The sequence below is a fragment of the Fukomys damarensis genome, unplaced genomic scaffold, assembly GCF_012274545.1.
Source record: "Fukomys damarensis isolate Sample0158 unplaced genomic scaffold, DMR_v1.0_HiC HiC_scaffold_12, whole genome shotgun sequence".
NCBI lineage: Eukaryota > Metazoa > Chordata > Mammalia > Rodentia > Bathyergidae > Fukomys > Fukomys damarensis.
In genome coordinates this window covers 13,208,688-13,225,708 of record NW_022900924.1, presented here as the reverse complement: position 1 = coordinate 13,225,708, position 17,021 = coordinate 13,208,688, and the positions used below count along the sequence as shown (strand labels likewise).

Below are 17,021 nucleotides of genomic sequence, written 5' to 3'. Positions count from 1 at the left end.
AATTTTTTATGTGTAGCTAGTATCAGACTCACCCCAAGTTCATCATCATCAGAATTATCAAAGATGTTGTCTAAGTCATGCAGGGAAGGTGCCAAATCTGTCACCTGCGTAAGGCTACTGGAGCCAGCTCTGCCAGCAGCATTATCCTGCCGGACATCTGTGGGAAAGGAGGCAAAAGGCACAGAGTAAGCAGCTTCATCCAGCAAGAAGAAGTGAGGAGAGGACATGGATCTCAATAACAAGATCTGCCTGTCAACTTTTTCCCTATGGCTTCAAATTTAGAGGTAATTATTTTCAAAATATGTTTATCAGTTTTGAAAGGAACTGAAAAACTATAAAAAATATATTAAAGATGAGATCAAATTATTGCTGTAACAATAAGAATCTCCCTCACATTTTATTTTAGCAACACTCCAAGTGAGGCAAATAATCATTGTACACACCTGTTTTAGTAGCAGAACTGAAAATAGACATGGCATTTTTCCCATCAGGCACCGGCGTGGAATGACCTGGTGTAGTGACATCCTTGGTACCAAATCCATCCTCTGACTGTATAATAAATTCAGCCAAACAAAACACATGAACACCAACCCAAAGTGTGGAATATGAGGGAGAACACAAAGAATTAGAGGGCAGAATGGAACTTGTTATGAGCACAAGTATGATAAACCATGGTCTATGCAACCAAAGGAAATAATGATATGTCCTTGCTCTGGAATTTAAACAGAACCAAGTAGTCCCCCATTTTCCCCTCAGTCCTGTGAAGTATTCTGAGTCAATCAGTGGTTTATTCCTAAACAGTACCAGTGGCATTTGATTACAGACCTGCCATGGTATTAAAAGCTGCCTTTAGTAACATTTTAGATGCTGAATTATAGATCAAGCCTTCTGGATCTACAGAGATCTCTGTAAAAAGAATCTAAAAATTATTTCCCTCAACTACACTGGCCTCTTGTAATTGCCATTCTTCCTCTACACTCAAGAACACCTCTTTAAATGGCCCAGTATTTTAGAATGCCTTAAAATTTAAGGTTAAAGATAGCAGATACATCCAGTACTCACTTTCATTACAATGGAACCAGTATAATTAATGCTGACAGTCTATAGAGAATGTTCATATTAATTCAGAGACTATGTAGGTATAGCGCTCAATACAGTAAATATAATAGGCGCTCAACAAATAGCAGACACTGCTATCAACATTTTTTCTTATATTTTGTGTAGCTTGGAATAATATTTAGAAAGAAATAAGCAGGGAGCATAGGCCAACAGGAATTAGCATGAGAGGAAACATGCACTGTACAAGCTCTAGCCTGGAAAATATGTGGCTTCATTCATGTTCGGCTGACTTTTAAACAAAGGTGAGCCATGACATAAAAAGGAACAATACGCTATTCAATACAATAGTACCAAGAGCATGGATATGGGGACAGAGCAATCAGGCAAGACTACCTCAAACATTCTGCCTCAAAAGTCTTCCCACACGCATTGCACTGACACAGATAGAAACCCACACCATGCTAGACTCGCTCTATGGTAAGTGGTACCTTATTCTTTTTCAGGGAATCCTTCTCTGTCCCTTGTTTGCATTTCTTATTTGCTGTGAAGATGTATTTTATGTCGCCATCCTCAAAGGTGTATGGGTCATTGACTTCTCCCAAACTGTCTCCAGGTTGTTGTGATAGAGGCAATGGGTCAAGGAAGTGGAGTGGCTGCATCTGGGGCTGCTTATCTTGCCATATTTTAAACCGTTTGTTAGGTTGTGCTAAGAGTCTAAAAGGGAAAATAAATGACAATTAAATTAGACAAATAAGGAAAAATTATTTTTTAAAGGGTAGGATTTCTAATTTACAGAATTTTAAAAAATGAAACTGCAAAACAAAACAAAAAAAAAAAAACCCTAAGAATTCAGTTACATCATTATTTTCTTATTCTTTTTTTTTGGTACCAGGGATCAAACTCAGGTCCTTGCTCTTGCCAGACAGGCGGCAGAACCACTGAGCTGAATCCCCAGCCCCATCATGATTTTCTTTTCAAGCTTATATTCACAATTACACAAAACTAGTAGTCTTCGTCAAGAATATGTTTTTGTCTCTGATTCCATGACTTCCAATTAAAAGCACAGGTACTCGGGACAAATTGCTAAGATTTAAATTTCCCGTGTGTCACTCACTGCACAGCCGTAATACAGCTGTAATGAAGATTAAAAGAGATCATCTATATAAAGTGTTTAGAAAAACCAGTAGATATAAGCCAACAGATATAAAATACTAAAAATATCATCAGTAGATACACACTACAATGTGCATGTATACACAGCCTTGATCAATAGTGCCAAAATAGAAAGACAGCAACATGCAAAGTCTCATTAAGTTACATTCTTTGATTATCAGCAGGTCGAAAATAAATTAATATATACTAAGTGCACTAAAATGTCATAAGTGTATTTAAATAATGACTTGTACGCTAAACCTTATGAGGCATGAAGTTTTGTTTTGAGGTACTGGGGCCTGAATTCAGGACCTCACACAAGGACGCACACGCTTTACCACCAAGCTGCTCCTCTAGCACAGTATTTAACCTTTAGAATTTTTCTATATGCAGAAATGGCACAGCCATTTGTTTGTTGTGCTTATGAATGCCAGGCACCTCTAAGGAGGAATTTACCTCTGCCTACCCTGGCTTCTGTCCTGGAGTCCTATCTTGTTCCGTGCAACAACTGACAAAACTCTGGTTTCATTCAGGACTGAAACTCAGCAGAGGCTGGAGAAGAGCCCTGACCCTTGTGGTAGGTGACAGGTGGGTGGTACAGGGAGTCACCTTACCTTTGCAGTGCAGTGCTCTCTGTGTTCACCTCCATTTTGGCATCACATCTCTCACCCTGCAACTCTGGAGGCCTGAACTCAGCATCGTCACTGGGCGGGAGATGAAAACTATGCCACCACTTATCCGATGACTCTGGGTGTGAGGGCCTAATTCCACAATATAAGGCTGTCTCGCTGACCTCTGCCATCAGAGGCAATCTTTGGCCTACGAGGACAGTTCTGTCATCCAGAGTAGACAACTGCTGAAGTTCTAGCCCATTTCCATAGAGGGTTGGATTCACAGGGACAGATGGTGGGTCCAAACTCTCTGTTTCCTGACCTCGTGGCTGAGGGCTGAGTGTTGGTGGCAGGGGGGAGATAGGGGAATGAGGTGAATCCATAGGATTCAGATTCATTTGCTTGCTTGTATTTCTGGAAGGCACAGCCATTTGTTTATCATACTTCCGACTACTAGACACCTCTAAGGAGGAATCTATCCCTGCCAACCCTAGCTTCTGTCCTGGTGTATCTTGTTCCATGCATAACTCTTCAGCCACCGAGGGCCTGTGGTGAAATGGTATCAAGGGTCTCTTTTGCAACTTGTCGCCTTTTTCTTGTCTTTCTGTTGTTTTGTGCTTAGAAGAAGCAGGAGGCGGTAAAGATGAAGATGATGGTCCTGCACTGAACCCTGGTTGAGATATTGTGGGAGGTCGATTGGGTCCTACTGCACAACGTTTTAAAAGTTTATGCCTAAAATGAGAGTTAAAATGAAGTCAAAAAATACAAAGAGAAAAATAAATGCATCATTATAACATTACAAAACAGGTACTTCTGACAAAGTCATACATTTACATGCATACATTCAATAACTAATATACCTAAGGGTTATGGGTTTTGTTTTTACATTTATAATGACTCAAATGCTATTATCTTTTGATGGAAAGTGAGGAATTAGTCAGATATAAATCAAACAGACTAAAAAATGCACTTAAGAGGAGATATCCTCTACAAAATGACCAATTCAAAAAAAGCTCAACTCTTTCTAATATTACATAAAGACCTTGGATAACCTCATATATTAAAACTATAAGTCACAAAACCATGTGCTTAGAGAAAAAAAATTTCTATTTCTATTTTATAACTTATTAATTCTAATATGGAATGGTTATTAACAGCTTACAGTATTTTAAATTGGAAATAAAATTTTTCTGCAATTCTCCAAAGTGTGAAAGTAAGATAATGACAGTCAATCTTAAGAACATTTAATAGGATAAATATACTGAAAACCTTATTTGCTGCTGTGTCCAGGAAAGGTGGGGGCAAAGACAACTTTGGCTCTCACAGGCCACATGTTAACATGAGGCAGAAATAAGCTTATGAAACAACACACATATACAAATGCACCTGAACCATCTAAGCAAGAACACCAAGTTTGCTCATATCCTAGCACTCTTCTTGGCAAGCGTGAGTGTGAGAAATGACTTGGTGAGGGCCCATGACATGATGCCAAGGTTTAATCTGTACAACAAAGTTATATAGCAAGTCAGCCAGTACTTCCCAATATATAAATCACTCCCAGGGAAAAAAATAGCAGCTTTCCTGCGGTGCAGCAGTAACTCTCTGAGGCCACTAGGGTGGCATTAAATTACTGCTGCATTGCACTAAATGATGCCCTAGTGGGCAGTAAAACGGATTTGTGTGGCATAATGGGATAGTTTAGTGGGACATCAGGATGGCTGCCCAGCTCCATAAGGCCATTAAAAAGTACAAGGAGTGGACCATTGCACAATGGGTTTGGTAAGCCTACTGCAGATAATCTGAAAACACTCTTGCCCAAGACTTTACTTCTCTCCCCACCCCAAAAAATAAAATAAAAATTCCTGACTTTGAAGAATGTCCTAGCATAAAGTTATTAGGCATTACAGTCAATGATGTGCTTTAAACAATAAGGACACAGTACCATAGTAACACATCTCATCGGAAAAATATCTTCATTATATTTTCTAAGGGTGTGTTTTTATAAAAACATAGGCTCTAAAAATCTTTTAAATAATAACATTCCAATTTGGATTTTCTCAGAGAGCATTAAACTGCACTAGTCATTTTACAGACACTTTATGGCTCTTCAAAGTAAGGATTTTTGTAAAGCACATAATCTTATAAAGCCAGGTTCGTTCAACTGTATTAAATTATTCAGTTTCATTGTAAAATAGAAACAGGAAAGTGTCTGTAGGCAAGATCCTCCAGGCACATCTCCAAGCAGGAAAGGAACCTGAACAGAGAAAGCAATACTAAGACTAGGCACAGAAGGCCCACTGGCCACCAGACAGAGAAAATGAGAGACTCGAGGCCAGACAGTGAAAGAATACATGGTAGCTAAAAGAACGAGAGGCTGTGATAGACAACTCAAAGGAAGTTACTGTAAAAGGCAGTGACAGACTAGACCTAGAAAATGAAGAAAAATAAATTATCAAGTTTTTAGGTTGAGAAAAGTAAACTGAGAAACAAACAAACAATGATCACAACAGAGGACTTAGTATGGGGGGAAACAAGTATGTCAATATTAAAGAGATTTCCTTTTCTTTTTTTCCTTCTTTTTATCCTGCAGTGCTAGGGATCAAATCCAGGAACTTGCAAATGTTAGGCAATATTCTACCACTTAGCTTTCCCACCAACCACCAGAGTACTTCTGAAAGTCACCCCAGTCCCAAAACATGTAAGAACAAAAAGCACAAGTGAGAAGCTGCATCCAGAGAGACCTCTTTGGAAATAAAGGGAATGGTGCCCTGTATGCATACAGCTGTAAGAAAACCCAAAGTTATGAGAATATGATGAAGGAATATAGCAGAAACACCAGAGCTCAAAAAGAAAAGCATTATTGCCAGGCGTGGTGGTGCACGCCTGTAATCCCAGCACTCAGGAGGCTGAGGCAGGAAGATCGCTGTGAGTTTAAGACCAGCCTGGGCTACATAATGAGTTCCAGATCAGTCTCAACTACATAATGAGACCTTGTCTCAAAAACCAAACAAAAAAAACAAGAAAAGAAAGACAGAAAGAAAAGCATTATTTATTTATTGTACAAGTGTCCCCCAAATACTTTAAAGTATCTAATAAAATGTGATATAAATCAGTAAAAAATAATTTTTAAGTGGAAAAAATAAATCCAGATTAAGAAAAATAAGGTGAGGACACAACTTAAGAAGGAAAATGTATATCCTATGTGCTGGCTAAGGGTGGGTCATTACTCGGGGTCCATAAATTGGTATTAATACAAAAATACCTTTTTTCATAACAATGCACACCAGTCCAGAGGGAAAAGTAAACCATGTATTCAGCTGCAACATACTACACCTATCCTACAACCAGAGAGAGATCTTTACATGAGGAAGGGGGTATTCTTTCTTTCTTTCCTTCTTTTGCAATGCTGGGGATTGAACCCAGGGCTTTGTACATGCTAAGCATACCATGCTACCACTGAGCTACATCCCTAGCCTTGAGAAAGGGTTCTTACTGAGTAAGCAGCTTCTTTAAAAACATCCTCCTGGAAAAATCAATCATCAGTTTCATATGGCTGATACAACAAATGGCTGACTACTAAGGCAGAGCTCAATAAGAGAATCTTTGCACATATTCACAGGTGGCATATAGCCCATCTCCCTACTCTGAAGTCAATTTACTAACAACACAGTGAGAACTCTTGAACTAAACCACAGAAATGAATGGACATCTTCTAAATATATTTACTTCAACTGAATTTTGTTCAAGTACTAAGCAGTATCAAATTTGAAAATACATACCTGAGAAGCAGAGTTGCCACTCTACATTGCCCAGAAAGTGAAAAATCATAAAGATGCACTCTGCTAGTCAAGTGAACTAAGGCATAAGAGATCTACATACACTTAAAAAATTTAAAAACCCTAATAAGAACTCATAACAATATGATTCTTAACTGTGAGTAGTAACTCAAAGGAATATCCTTGAAAAATGCAGAAATTTTCAGAAAATAATTTAGGGGCCTAAACGCCTAAACGAATTAGCAATTAAGATACCATGATTGCAACAATTTTAGCAAATACTTGCTTCAGTTATCAAAAAATGCCATCTCTAACAACAAGAAAAACTGTCTAGAGAAAGTCTACTCACTCAAAATTGGATTGACTCAAGCCTACCTATTTCCAATATGTCCCTCCACTTCAATGTTAACAGAAGTTAAGTAAAAATAATTTAAGTGGCTAGGGATTATTCTTTAGTTTTAGTTTGTATCATTGCATGTGTGTGTGCTTTAGCCAAGGTCTTGCCTAAGGCCTTGTCCAGGCTGACCTCAAACTTGTGATCCTTTTACCTCAGCCTCAGGAGCAGTGGGATTACAGGTGTATACCACCACTAAAAGTTTGATTCCTTTAGTTCTGAAGTAGTTAACCAAAAAAATTGTAGGAGCAATTTGGTGACAGAGCCAGTTGTCTAATAAGCTGTTTCTGAGTCCCAGCAATAAAACTGTGCCATGGCATATAAGAAAGGACTATTTTCTTCTCTACTAATGGAGAAAGATTTAAAACAAACCTAAAAAGGACTCAGTGGTCTGTAAGGCCAGGAGATAAAGCCAACAATGTGTCCCATCATTCTCTTTCTACTACTTTTGTGCCTTTTTTACTACTCACCTGGAACAAGAACAACTGACTCTTTGGGTTGGATCCACAAAATCCCAAGTAGCAGGATTGTTAGCAGGCTCTTCTTCAAGAGTTGGAGTTGACATTTGGCTCCTCCTAAAAAGGTTAAAAACATGACTCGGACTTCAATACATTTTACATAGTAATGGCATCCTGCTGATATACAAGAGGAAGAGGAAGAGGAAGAGGAAGAGGAAGAGGAAGAGGAAGAGGAAGAGGAGGAGGAAGAGGAGGAGGAGGAAGAAGATGACGATGACAACAATTTGCTCTATGCAACAGAAGTATTCAAAATATACCTACTAATGCCAGGTGTGGTGGCGCATGCCTGTAATCCCAGCACTTGGGAGGCTGAGGAAGGAGGATTGCTGTGAGTTCGAGACCAGCCTGGGCTACATAGTGAGTTCCAGGTCAGTCTCAACTACACAGTGAGACCCTTAAAAAAAAAAAAAAAAAAAAAAAAAAAAAAAAAAAACATACATACATACATATACCTACTATTAAGTTTAATGTTGTTTTGGCATAAGTGTCATATACAGTAACTAAACATCAGGTATTATTAGTTGTTGCTTTTTTTTAAAAGGACACCTAAATTATGTGGAAATAATGTATTTTAAATTAACACTTTTTACAGAATCTGCAAATTATACCCATAGATTTGGAAAATTACTTTAAAATTCCTATAGCATTTACTACATTCCAAGCTAAAACTAAAAGACAGAAAACAAAACTATCTCCTACAAGTCATTAACTGGTAGCAAAAAGTATCTCTATTATTGCACAATGTAAGAAATGGGTCAGTCCTTGTGCAGCACTGTTGATTTTACTACAACTGATACTGCCAAGTATCTCGCACTACATGGAATTTTCTTGTTCCCTACCCTCCCTATTTTCCTGGATTTCTCATCTCCTTATTTTGTGCAGGTAATGGAGGGCTAAAGTCTATTAGACCTGGCAGAGGTACAGGATTGATAGTGATAAAAACCAAAACTGGTAAATGGGGGGGGGTCAACTTAAAAATTATATAAGCTTGCAAACAGAAGTAAAAATATCTGTACCAACTATGCTAAATGAAAGGATCATTTCTGAGTGATACTAAAAATTCTAGAATATATATAATATGATTCTCCATTGCAATTATTTAAACTTTATCTATTACAATTTCAGTGGCTAGAATCGCCCCTTTGGGAAATAAATATTAAGTATGAAATTGTGAAAAAAACTGTTTCCAAAGCACAGCTTTTGAATTTGTATATAAAACTTTCAAAAGTAATCACTTAAGAAATATTTGACTTCTACATGAGCAGAGTTCCTGGCAATTATTGACAAGAATGTCTATATTCCTTCTGGTCCAGAGAATTAAGGCTCATTTGTCTACTTGTATCAGTCAAGAAACTGCCATCTCACCCATATTAAAGTAGATATGAAACTGTGCTATGTTTACACAAATCTTGGTAACTGAAACAGCATTTATTGACTAAAGTTCGTCATTACTACTCAGGCAATTATAATAATCAGTGGAAGTCTCATCTTTGAATCAGTTTACCCCCAAAAGTATGTCAAGGCAGACAGTCAAAGAGAAATGAAGGGAAAGGAAGAAAGCTGGATAGGGAACGATTTTCTCAAAGTAACAGCAGCTAATATACACCCTCTAATTGTCACAAGTTCAGTTACATACTGTCATTTAATACATAAGACCAGTGTATAACAGTAAATTTGGAAGCATTCATAAACTCGTATCCAAAGGAAGACTAAACCTATTGATCGCCCTGACAATCAGGGCAAATCCTCAGGCCAGCCGTGTGGGAAATGCCACATCACTACATGCCAACCTTTAGATAATCACCAGGAGCTACAAGAATCCCTCACATACGCTAATCAAACTAAATGTCTTGATTTTAACTTCTTTGTTTTGAATTTTATTCTATTAAGTTTTAAAAGATGAAAAAATGATTCAACAACCTCAAGTTTGGTCACAGTAGTGTGAGAATAGTAGCCTCTTCGTGTGGCTACCAAGGAGATGGTTAATAAACTAAGACCCCAACATAATCCAAAAAAACATACTTGGACTGAGTTCTGTTGAGGATGCATTCCTTCCAGACTCGATGGACCATGTGATTGTGGAGTTTTGGAGGAATCTTCCCCGATCTCTTTGGACTGTGCATAGTTATCATTCCCCCATCTTGGGAACCTAGGTGACTGGTAGCACTCTGCATACCTCCACTCTCACCTGGAAAACAAAGGCAAGTGGAATGTTAGGGTTTTCTGGTACACACTCTGTATTTTAAAATATACATTATAATTGTTGAAATGTATTATGTAGCTTTTTCTCTAACCCCTGGCAATCACAATATCTGTAGCAATGAGTGAAATTTGTGTAAGGCTGTCTTAGCTCCCCTCCCCAACTCCATCTTTATGATTCTTTGTGCTCTCCCTAAAGCAGCTGATCTGATCAACACTTAGGGAACAAATATACAGAGACACCCCCTACCCTACATATACTGAATATAGATTAAAAAGAAGGAATCATAGTTATAATATTAAAGATGAAAACATGCAATGATTGTTTTGAATTTTTAAAATTAAGCATAAGTAAGTTTCAAGTCAGAACAAAGAAGCACAGGGAGATTTATGCTCATTTAACTAAATGGTTGTATAACAACAGCAGACAGCCCAGGCAGGAGAAAGCACTTAATAGCACAAAGCTTTTAACAAAGTCAAATTTCAAATTTGTGTGTGGAACTGTTTGTTTCCATGCCTGACATTATGAAAGCTTGGTACTAAAATACTGAAAAGGGTTATCTTGGCATTTTATGTCAGCAGATTAAAAATTCACTGCTTTCTCTCTAATGAGTTCACTTTGTTTTTCCAGCTACAGTTGATATATAATCCATTTGTTTTAACTATATTCATTACAATCACTGATGATACTGGTTACTTTATTACTTCTATCTTCTATAAGACAAACATTAAAGTCACATTCCAACATTAAATTCTGACTGATGGGCTGAGAATTAGCTCAGTGGTTCTGCTGCATGCCTCGCAAGCACAAGGTCCGGAGTTTGATCCCTGGTACCAAAAGAAAACAAAATAAAAAAATTCTCATTCAATCACTTTCATCTGTTTTATTTAATAAATTTGAGTTTTATTCACAATAGAACAATGGTGCAAAACATCTTGACCAAAACAGTCATTTAAGCACTCTGGAAAATCTCTACTACTCTTATCTGAAAAAGAAAGAAGTAACAATATAACACAAACTAAATATTCTTCCTATCAATGCAATACTCATTAATTGGACTGAATGGTTAGGCCCACCTCTGTTTTTAAAAACAAAACCATGTATAATAGATAATGTGAAATAGGAAGAAAAGGCCCAAAGGGGAAGGAGAATGAACAGGGGAGAAGGGAAAAGAATAAATATAAGAAAAGGAAAAAAATGGAAAAAATCTTTGTAAGTAGAGAGGAATGGAGGGGTTAACAGGAGGAGAGATGAATGGAGGAAAAACAAGAACCAAGATATGTCATGTAAAGGCAAAGTTCCCAATGATGAATGTCATCATATTGTATACCTAAAATGTACCAATAAACTTAATGAATTTTTAAAAATCAAGGGAAAAAAACCCTCAAACACCTACATTCTTAAGAACTAGAGACTTCGTATTCCCCAGAAAAGCACTGTTATAGGATGAATGACATAAAGGAGACAAGAAATTTGGCCTTTTCTTCTGTTTTATAAGTTTTCTGGCTTGGCTCGTCATTGAAAAGAATTCATTCAAATTTACAATTGGTTTTCAAATGCCTATGACAAAAACCAGGCAAAGTAAAGAAGCACAAGTATATGACAAGCATTTCGTCCCCAAACATGCTACAAAAATAGCTAAAGAGATCACAGGCTCATGGTACCAAAAGGGAATAATTTATGACCCAAAACAGAGAAGAAAGAGAAACACAAGCCACAAAGGCTTTGCTGATCAAAGCTAGGTTAATGCTTCTCAGCAGCATTTAATGACTGAACGAAAATGTGGGTGCTATCTTACATGAAATTAAACAAGGCTTATACTCCACACTGTCAAATGCATATTGAGTGTTGTTACCTCCAATTACCTCCATATATCAAACCTAACAGGCGAGTAGGTGTACCTATTCAGACAAGGCATGAGTAATTTCACCAAAACTATTTGTCCTTCCCAGCCTCACCAATAATCTAGGAAACTCAATCAGCCTTACATCTTGGAAAGTATGGCAATGTTCAACATTAGAATGGCAAGGCTGACCAGGAGTCTTTCCTCATGAGTCCTAAACTGGCATTCAATATTCCGTGGCCTGAAAATTTGGGCAAAGTCATTTTACTATGTAGATACCATAATCTTATATTCAGTTTATTGTAGAAAATGAAGCCACCTAAGGGGATTTATTTATTAAAGGCCTGGCACAATACCATATATAGAGTTAAAGGAGAGGGAATTAGAACATCTAGAGTTGAGGTCCACAATGAAACCCACCAAAAACAAAACTTCTCAGTTTAGAATTGTTGAAATTTAGACTTCTGAACTGATGAGGAATCAAGGCATCATGTACACAGCAGGCCTTATACAAGTTTCAAGAAGTACCCAGCAAACAAAGAGATATAACAAAAACAGATAAAAACTTCCTAACGTAGTGCAACTGTTAAAACTCTAAACCCTAAAATGAAAACTTTCAAAATACCAGTAATTTAAATATTTATATCATTAGATCTGTGATCATTACTGCAAAAGTATTTTTCTTTTTTAAATTTAAAGTAACTGCAATAAAAATTGATGGTAAACCCCTTTGAAAGGGGATTATCAAAATTCACTGCTCTGTTGTACTGGACCTGGACATACAGTCATCTCTCGCTATCTGTGAGGAATCAGTTCCAGAACACACCACAAATACCAAAATTGATGAGTGCTCCGGTCCCTCACAGAAAATGATGCAGTGTTTGCACATAACCTATACATATACTCCTGTATACTTAAATTATCTAAATTATCTCTATATTATTATGATATGTAACAATGTAAGTATTGCATAAACAGGAGTTATACTGTATTCAATAAGGAACACTGCCAAAAGAAGTTGGTACATTTTTAATACAGATGCAAATTTTTTTTAATATTTTCGATCTGTAGTTGGTTAATTCCATGGATCAGTGACTTGTGGACAAAACAGAGCCAGCTGTACATTTTTTTCACCACCTTAGGAACTACACGACTTGTTAAAACAGAGACTCTGTCTCCCATATAGCATCTGAGTAACTCCTAAGTGACTTAATAATCTATGCTGAAACTGGAGTTTTGACTATTGCTCTAAACTTTTTAAATTACCACCCATATATTACTGCATTATTTACCAAGAACTTTCATGTACATGACCTGATTCTTATGGCAACCCTGTAAGGTATGTATTTAACAGAAAAGGAAACAGGTTCACAAAAACCTGAGACAAAAAACCTGAGAATGAAATAAGGTTTTTCACCTTGTCAAAGGTACAGCCAGGTTTTAAAACTAAGTCTGTTGAATCACAAAGTCTACACTTTTCCCCAATATGTTCAACCATTAACATTTTTTGAATGCCTATTATGTGACAAGCAGCATGCTACAAACTCTGAAACAGTATCTCACTTCTCACAGAAATGACCATGTAAGTGTATATCATGTTAGATGGTTTGTTTTCAAAGTTTAGCAGATTTTAACCAAGGTTAGCCAAGATATTATTTACTCTGATATTCCTGCCAACATGGCCCTCGTTAAATGTCCATAAACAATCTCATTTCAGCTCAAGTATGGTAAATATACTTTCATTAGTGATAAGATTTCCAATTATAAGGAGATCAACTATAAGAACAACAAAGTTAACACAGGAAATACACTACAACAAAGCAAGAAAGGAGGCAAAGATACTCGCAACTTAAACTATTTCTGTATTTTTCCATGAAAGACTATTCAAATTGTCAAAATTTTGACATTATTAATACCTATTATTGATGCAGACAGATTACTGACAGGGCAAAGTATTAACTCAGAGCTCCTTGCTGCTACTATTAACTTTATAACAGGAAAAGAATTAGCCAAGATGTGTCCTTGGTTTAGTAATAATCATTTAGGCAAAAGCTTCAACCATTTTCTAGTTTAGAGTTCTTCATTTGTTTTTGTTTGTTTGTGTTTTTAAAGGTGATTTACATACTGTTCCCTGTGTGCATAAACATGGACAAAAGTATAAAGATTATGTACTACCTGTGTGTGTATAAATATGGACATACACGTAAAGGGATAGACATGTATGCAAAACTTATGAATAACAATACAATTAGAGTGAAAGCTAATACAGGTATAGGCATAATTAAAATTCTGAAGCACACAAATTCTGCTTATTCATAATGTTCCTTCTTCATTCTTTAAAATCCCTAGGTTACACTATGACCTCCATCTCTTCCACCAGGAATTTTTCCATGTTGCTCACCTGCTCTATAACAATGGAACCGCATGGCTTTCTGGGCTCTCCCCCTCCCACGACACTCCTTGCTGTACTCACCAATGCCAGCCTGTTCAGGAGAAGTGGGAGGGGTGAGAGGCATCCCACAGTTACTCGGGTCCTTCACGCTACCAAGGCCTTGTTGCCCAACAGTGATATGGCCTCCAGTACTGGCAACACTCTGAGGAACTGGGATGTCATTCTGAGAGATCAAAACAAAAGCTGATGGGTACACCATCCGGACACCACCTGGAAGGAAAGAGCAAGAGGGCCAGGCCTGAGAATGACTCCACACAAGACTGCCAACTTCACTATTCCAGGGGCCAAGGTCAGAGCTCAAAAGGAAAATGAAGTGCTGGCAAAAGTACTGTCTCATTCTTTTCTAAGTTAATAGCTGTCTGAACTTGAGTTCCAACATGAGGATAATAGCATTTGGAATACAGGGACCACTGGTGCTTCAGGCAAGATAACTACTCAGCATATACCACTGTGTCAAGAGAATAAAAAATAAGATGGGAAAATTATGGAGATTGTTTCTGATGAATCTGAATGATTATCATTTAACTTAAGGAAGATGAAGACAGAATGAAGTTCTTTGGGCAAATTATTTTCTCTTACCAACAATAACTTCAACTGCCACAGGGAAATCATCATCATATCCCAATTCCTCTTCCTCTTTTAACTCCTCTTTCTTTTTTAGCACCATCGGGTAGAAATACTGCCATTCCTCAATCAACTTGCGAGTGGCTGGGTCTGACATCTTGTATGCTTGGCCTGTCAGCGTGCCATTTAAGCCGTAAGGACTTACCAGTACTACAGAGGGGAAGACAAATATTATACTACACATTACAGGAATAACTCCTACTACACACGATACTACACACATAGTAATTTTAGGCTAGAGCAGTGATGGGGAACCTTTTAGAGCTTTCAAGGATAAGCAAACAGCTGCTGAGGCACACATGCCATAAGTTCGCCACCACTGGGTTAGAGCATGGCCCCACTTAATGCACACTGCTCTTTACTTCCCAATGTCTTTTAAGATGTGATTTTTTAAAGTTTTATTTTAGTACTTATTATTTGCCTCTCAAGTTACATCAATTTTTGAAGGAAATCAACAGGGATAGTATTATACTATATTAACACAAAATATATAAAGTATCTACACATTAAAAGCTACATATTATCTGCTCAGTAATAGATTATACAGTGTGAACGCAGGCTCTTCCATAACAGAAGAAAGTCAATACATTATACTCTCCATCTGCCTAGAACACTCCACCTGTGCTGCCTGAGACTTCTTACTTATAGTAATTAATGAATAATAAAGTATAAATACAACTTCTAATAGCAGAAATGGCTTAATGTACATACCTTGAACATATGCTTACTTATAATCTTAGTTATGATTGCTTGGAGGATGATGGATGAAATGCCTCCAGGTAAAACTTATTTAACTCAAAGGAAGGGACTAAAAGCCCTTCTGTTTTCTTTCAGTTCTTGACCCTGATGTCATTTTCAGAGTTAGACACAAACACACAGCTTACATGTCATTGTGAATAGCCCTGCCAGTTCTTAGCCTCAGGTGAGTATCTCAACCTTTCCAATAATACTTTTTGGGGGTAAAGGTAACTTTTTTCTTAATCTTAATTTTTTAAGAAGTTTGCAGAGTTACTGAGTGGGATGTCCTTTTTTGCTGACTTCTCTTGTTTTCCAATAGTTGGGTGATATGTCCTATCTATCAAGAGACGAGTAGCTGTAGACGTCACGTTTCATGGAGTCTTCTGTGGTTCCTGATATCCCTACTTTAAAAATTTAGAACAATCTCTTCCCTTATGACCAGTAATTTCTTCTGTTTTTACCATAAATAAATGTTTTTATTTAAGTAATATAGCCTAAGATAAAGTCAAATGATTTCTATACTGTATTATTCAAGGAAACGAGTATTTTAATTACTCCTGACAATCCATAACAGCATGTACAGTACAACATGGAAAAATACGCTCTGAAAATTGAGTTGTTTTGAATTTTATGGTAGTTCACATATTAAGAAAAAGGACAACTTACAGAATGATAAAGTACCTGTGTTTGGGATAAAGGGTTTTAGGTAATAATTAGGGCACAGTTAAATGAGGATTCAATGTTCCTTTTTACCTTTAAAACAAAAAGGCTTAATTATCTGTAGAGTAACAAACTGATTCTTTCATCAAATTAAATCAGAATAATTTGGCCCATGCCTGTAATCCCAGTGGCTCAGAAGGATGAGGCAGGAGGATCACAACTTTGAGACCAGTCTGAGCAGTAAGGACACCCTGTCTCAAATACTTTTTTTTTAAAAAAAATTATTTTAAAGGGCTGGAAATATAGCATAGATAGTGTCCCCTAGGTTCCATGCCTAGTACAGGGAGGAAAACTTTCTAAAATTCAAAATAGTATGGATAGGGCCAGAGATTTAGCTCAGTGGTTCCACCTCCTGCCTCAAAGCGCAAGGTCCTGAGTTTAATCCCCAGTATCAAAAGAAAAAAGAAAAAAAAAAAATTGGTTGTAGAAAATCAAAAACAGTAATAAAATAAAATGTAGGCTAAATACTCATATGACAGGCTGCTATGGCAATTAAATATTTTGGTAAAGTCTATTAAAGTGTTAATGTTTAAAGAATTATTGTCTGTGTGATATGCTAAGTCTATTTCAACTGGATAGCTCTACTAATGATATATTTAACTGAACTAAAAAAGATTTTTCTATATGGCTCAACGTCATATTATAACATTTAAAGATAATTACCAACAGAAAATTCTGAATTCTAAAGGCAAAAATAAAGATTTAGAATCATCAAAACAGCATGAAGTTATTTTGGGATATCTAGATGGTAAAAATGAGAATCAAGGAAAATATGAATGTACTAAGTAGAATTATATCCAAATACTTACTAACAGTATGATATATAATTACATGAAAATAATAAAAATATTAATATCACAGACTATACTATCTACTGTAGAAATTAACTATTTTGGTTGAAATTTCAAATGTAAAGTTTAACAATAACACCCTG

General features: G+C 36.8%; 1 protein-coding gene across 2 annotated transcripts in view; it reads right to left on the bottom strand.

Annotated features, from left to right (window-relative positions):
• The window catches only part of Med13l (mediator complex subunit 13L), a 274,207-nt gene that overhangs the window by 42,853 nt on the left and 214,333 nt on the right, over positions 1-17,021 (bottom strand). For both annotated transcript variants that reach the window (XM_010604106.2, XM_010604108.2), the window contains exons 6-13: positions 14,585-14,779; positions 14,027-14,215; positions 9,533-9,698; positions 7,463-7,567; positions 2,826-3,554; positions 1,548-1,773; positions 444-549; positions 33-157 (exon numbers count right to left, since the gene is read on the bottom strand). In XM_010604106.2, the coding sequence (XP_010602408.1) occupies positions 33-157; positions 444-549; positions 1,548-1,773; positions 2,826-3,554; positions 7,463-7,567; positions 9,533-9,698; positions 14,027-14,215; positions 14,585-14,779 (1,841 nt within the window). The remainder of the gene's footprint in view (positions 1-32; positions 158-443; positions 550-1,547; positions 1,774-2,825; positions 3,555-7,462; positions 7,568-9,532; positions 9,699-14,026; positions 14,216-14,584; positions 14,780-17,021) is intronic.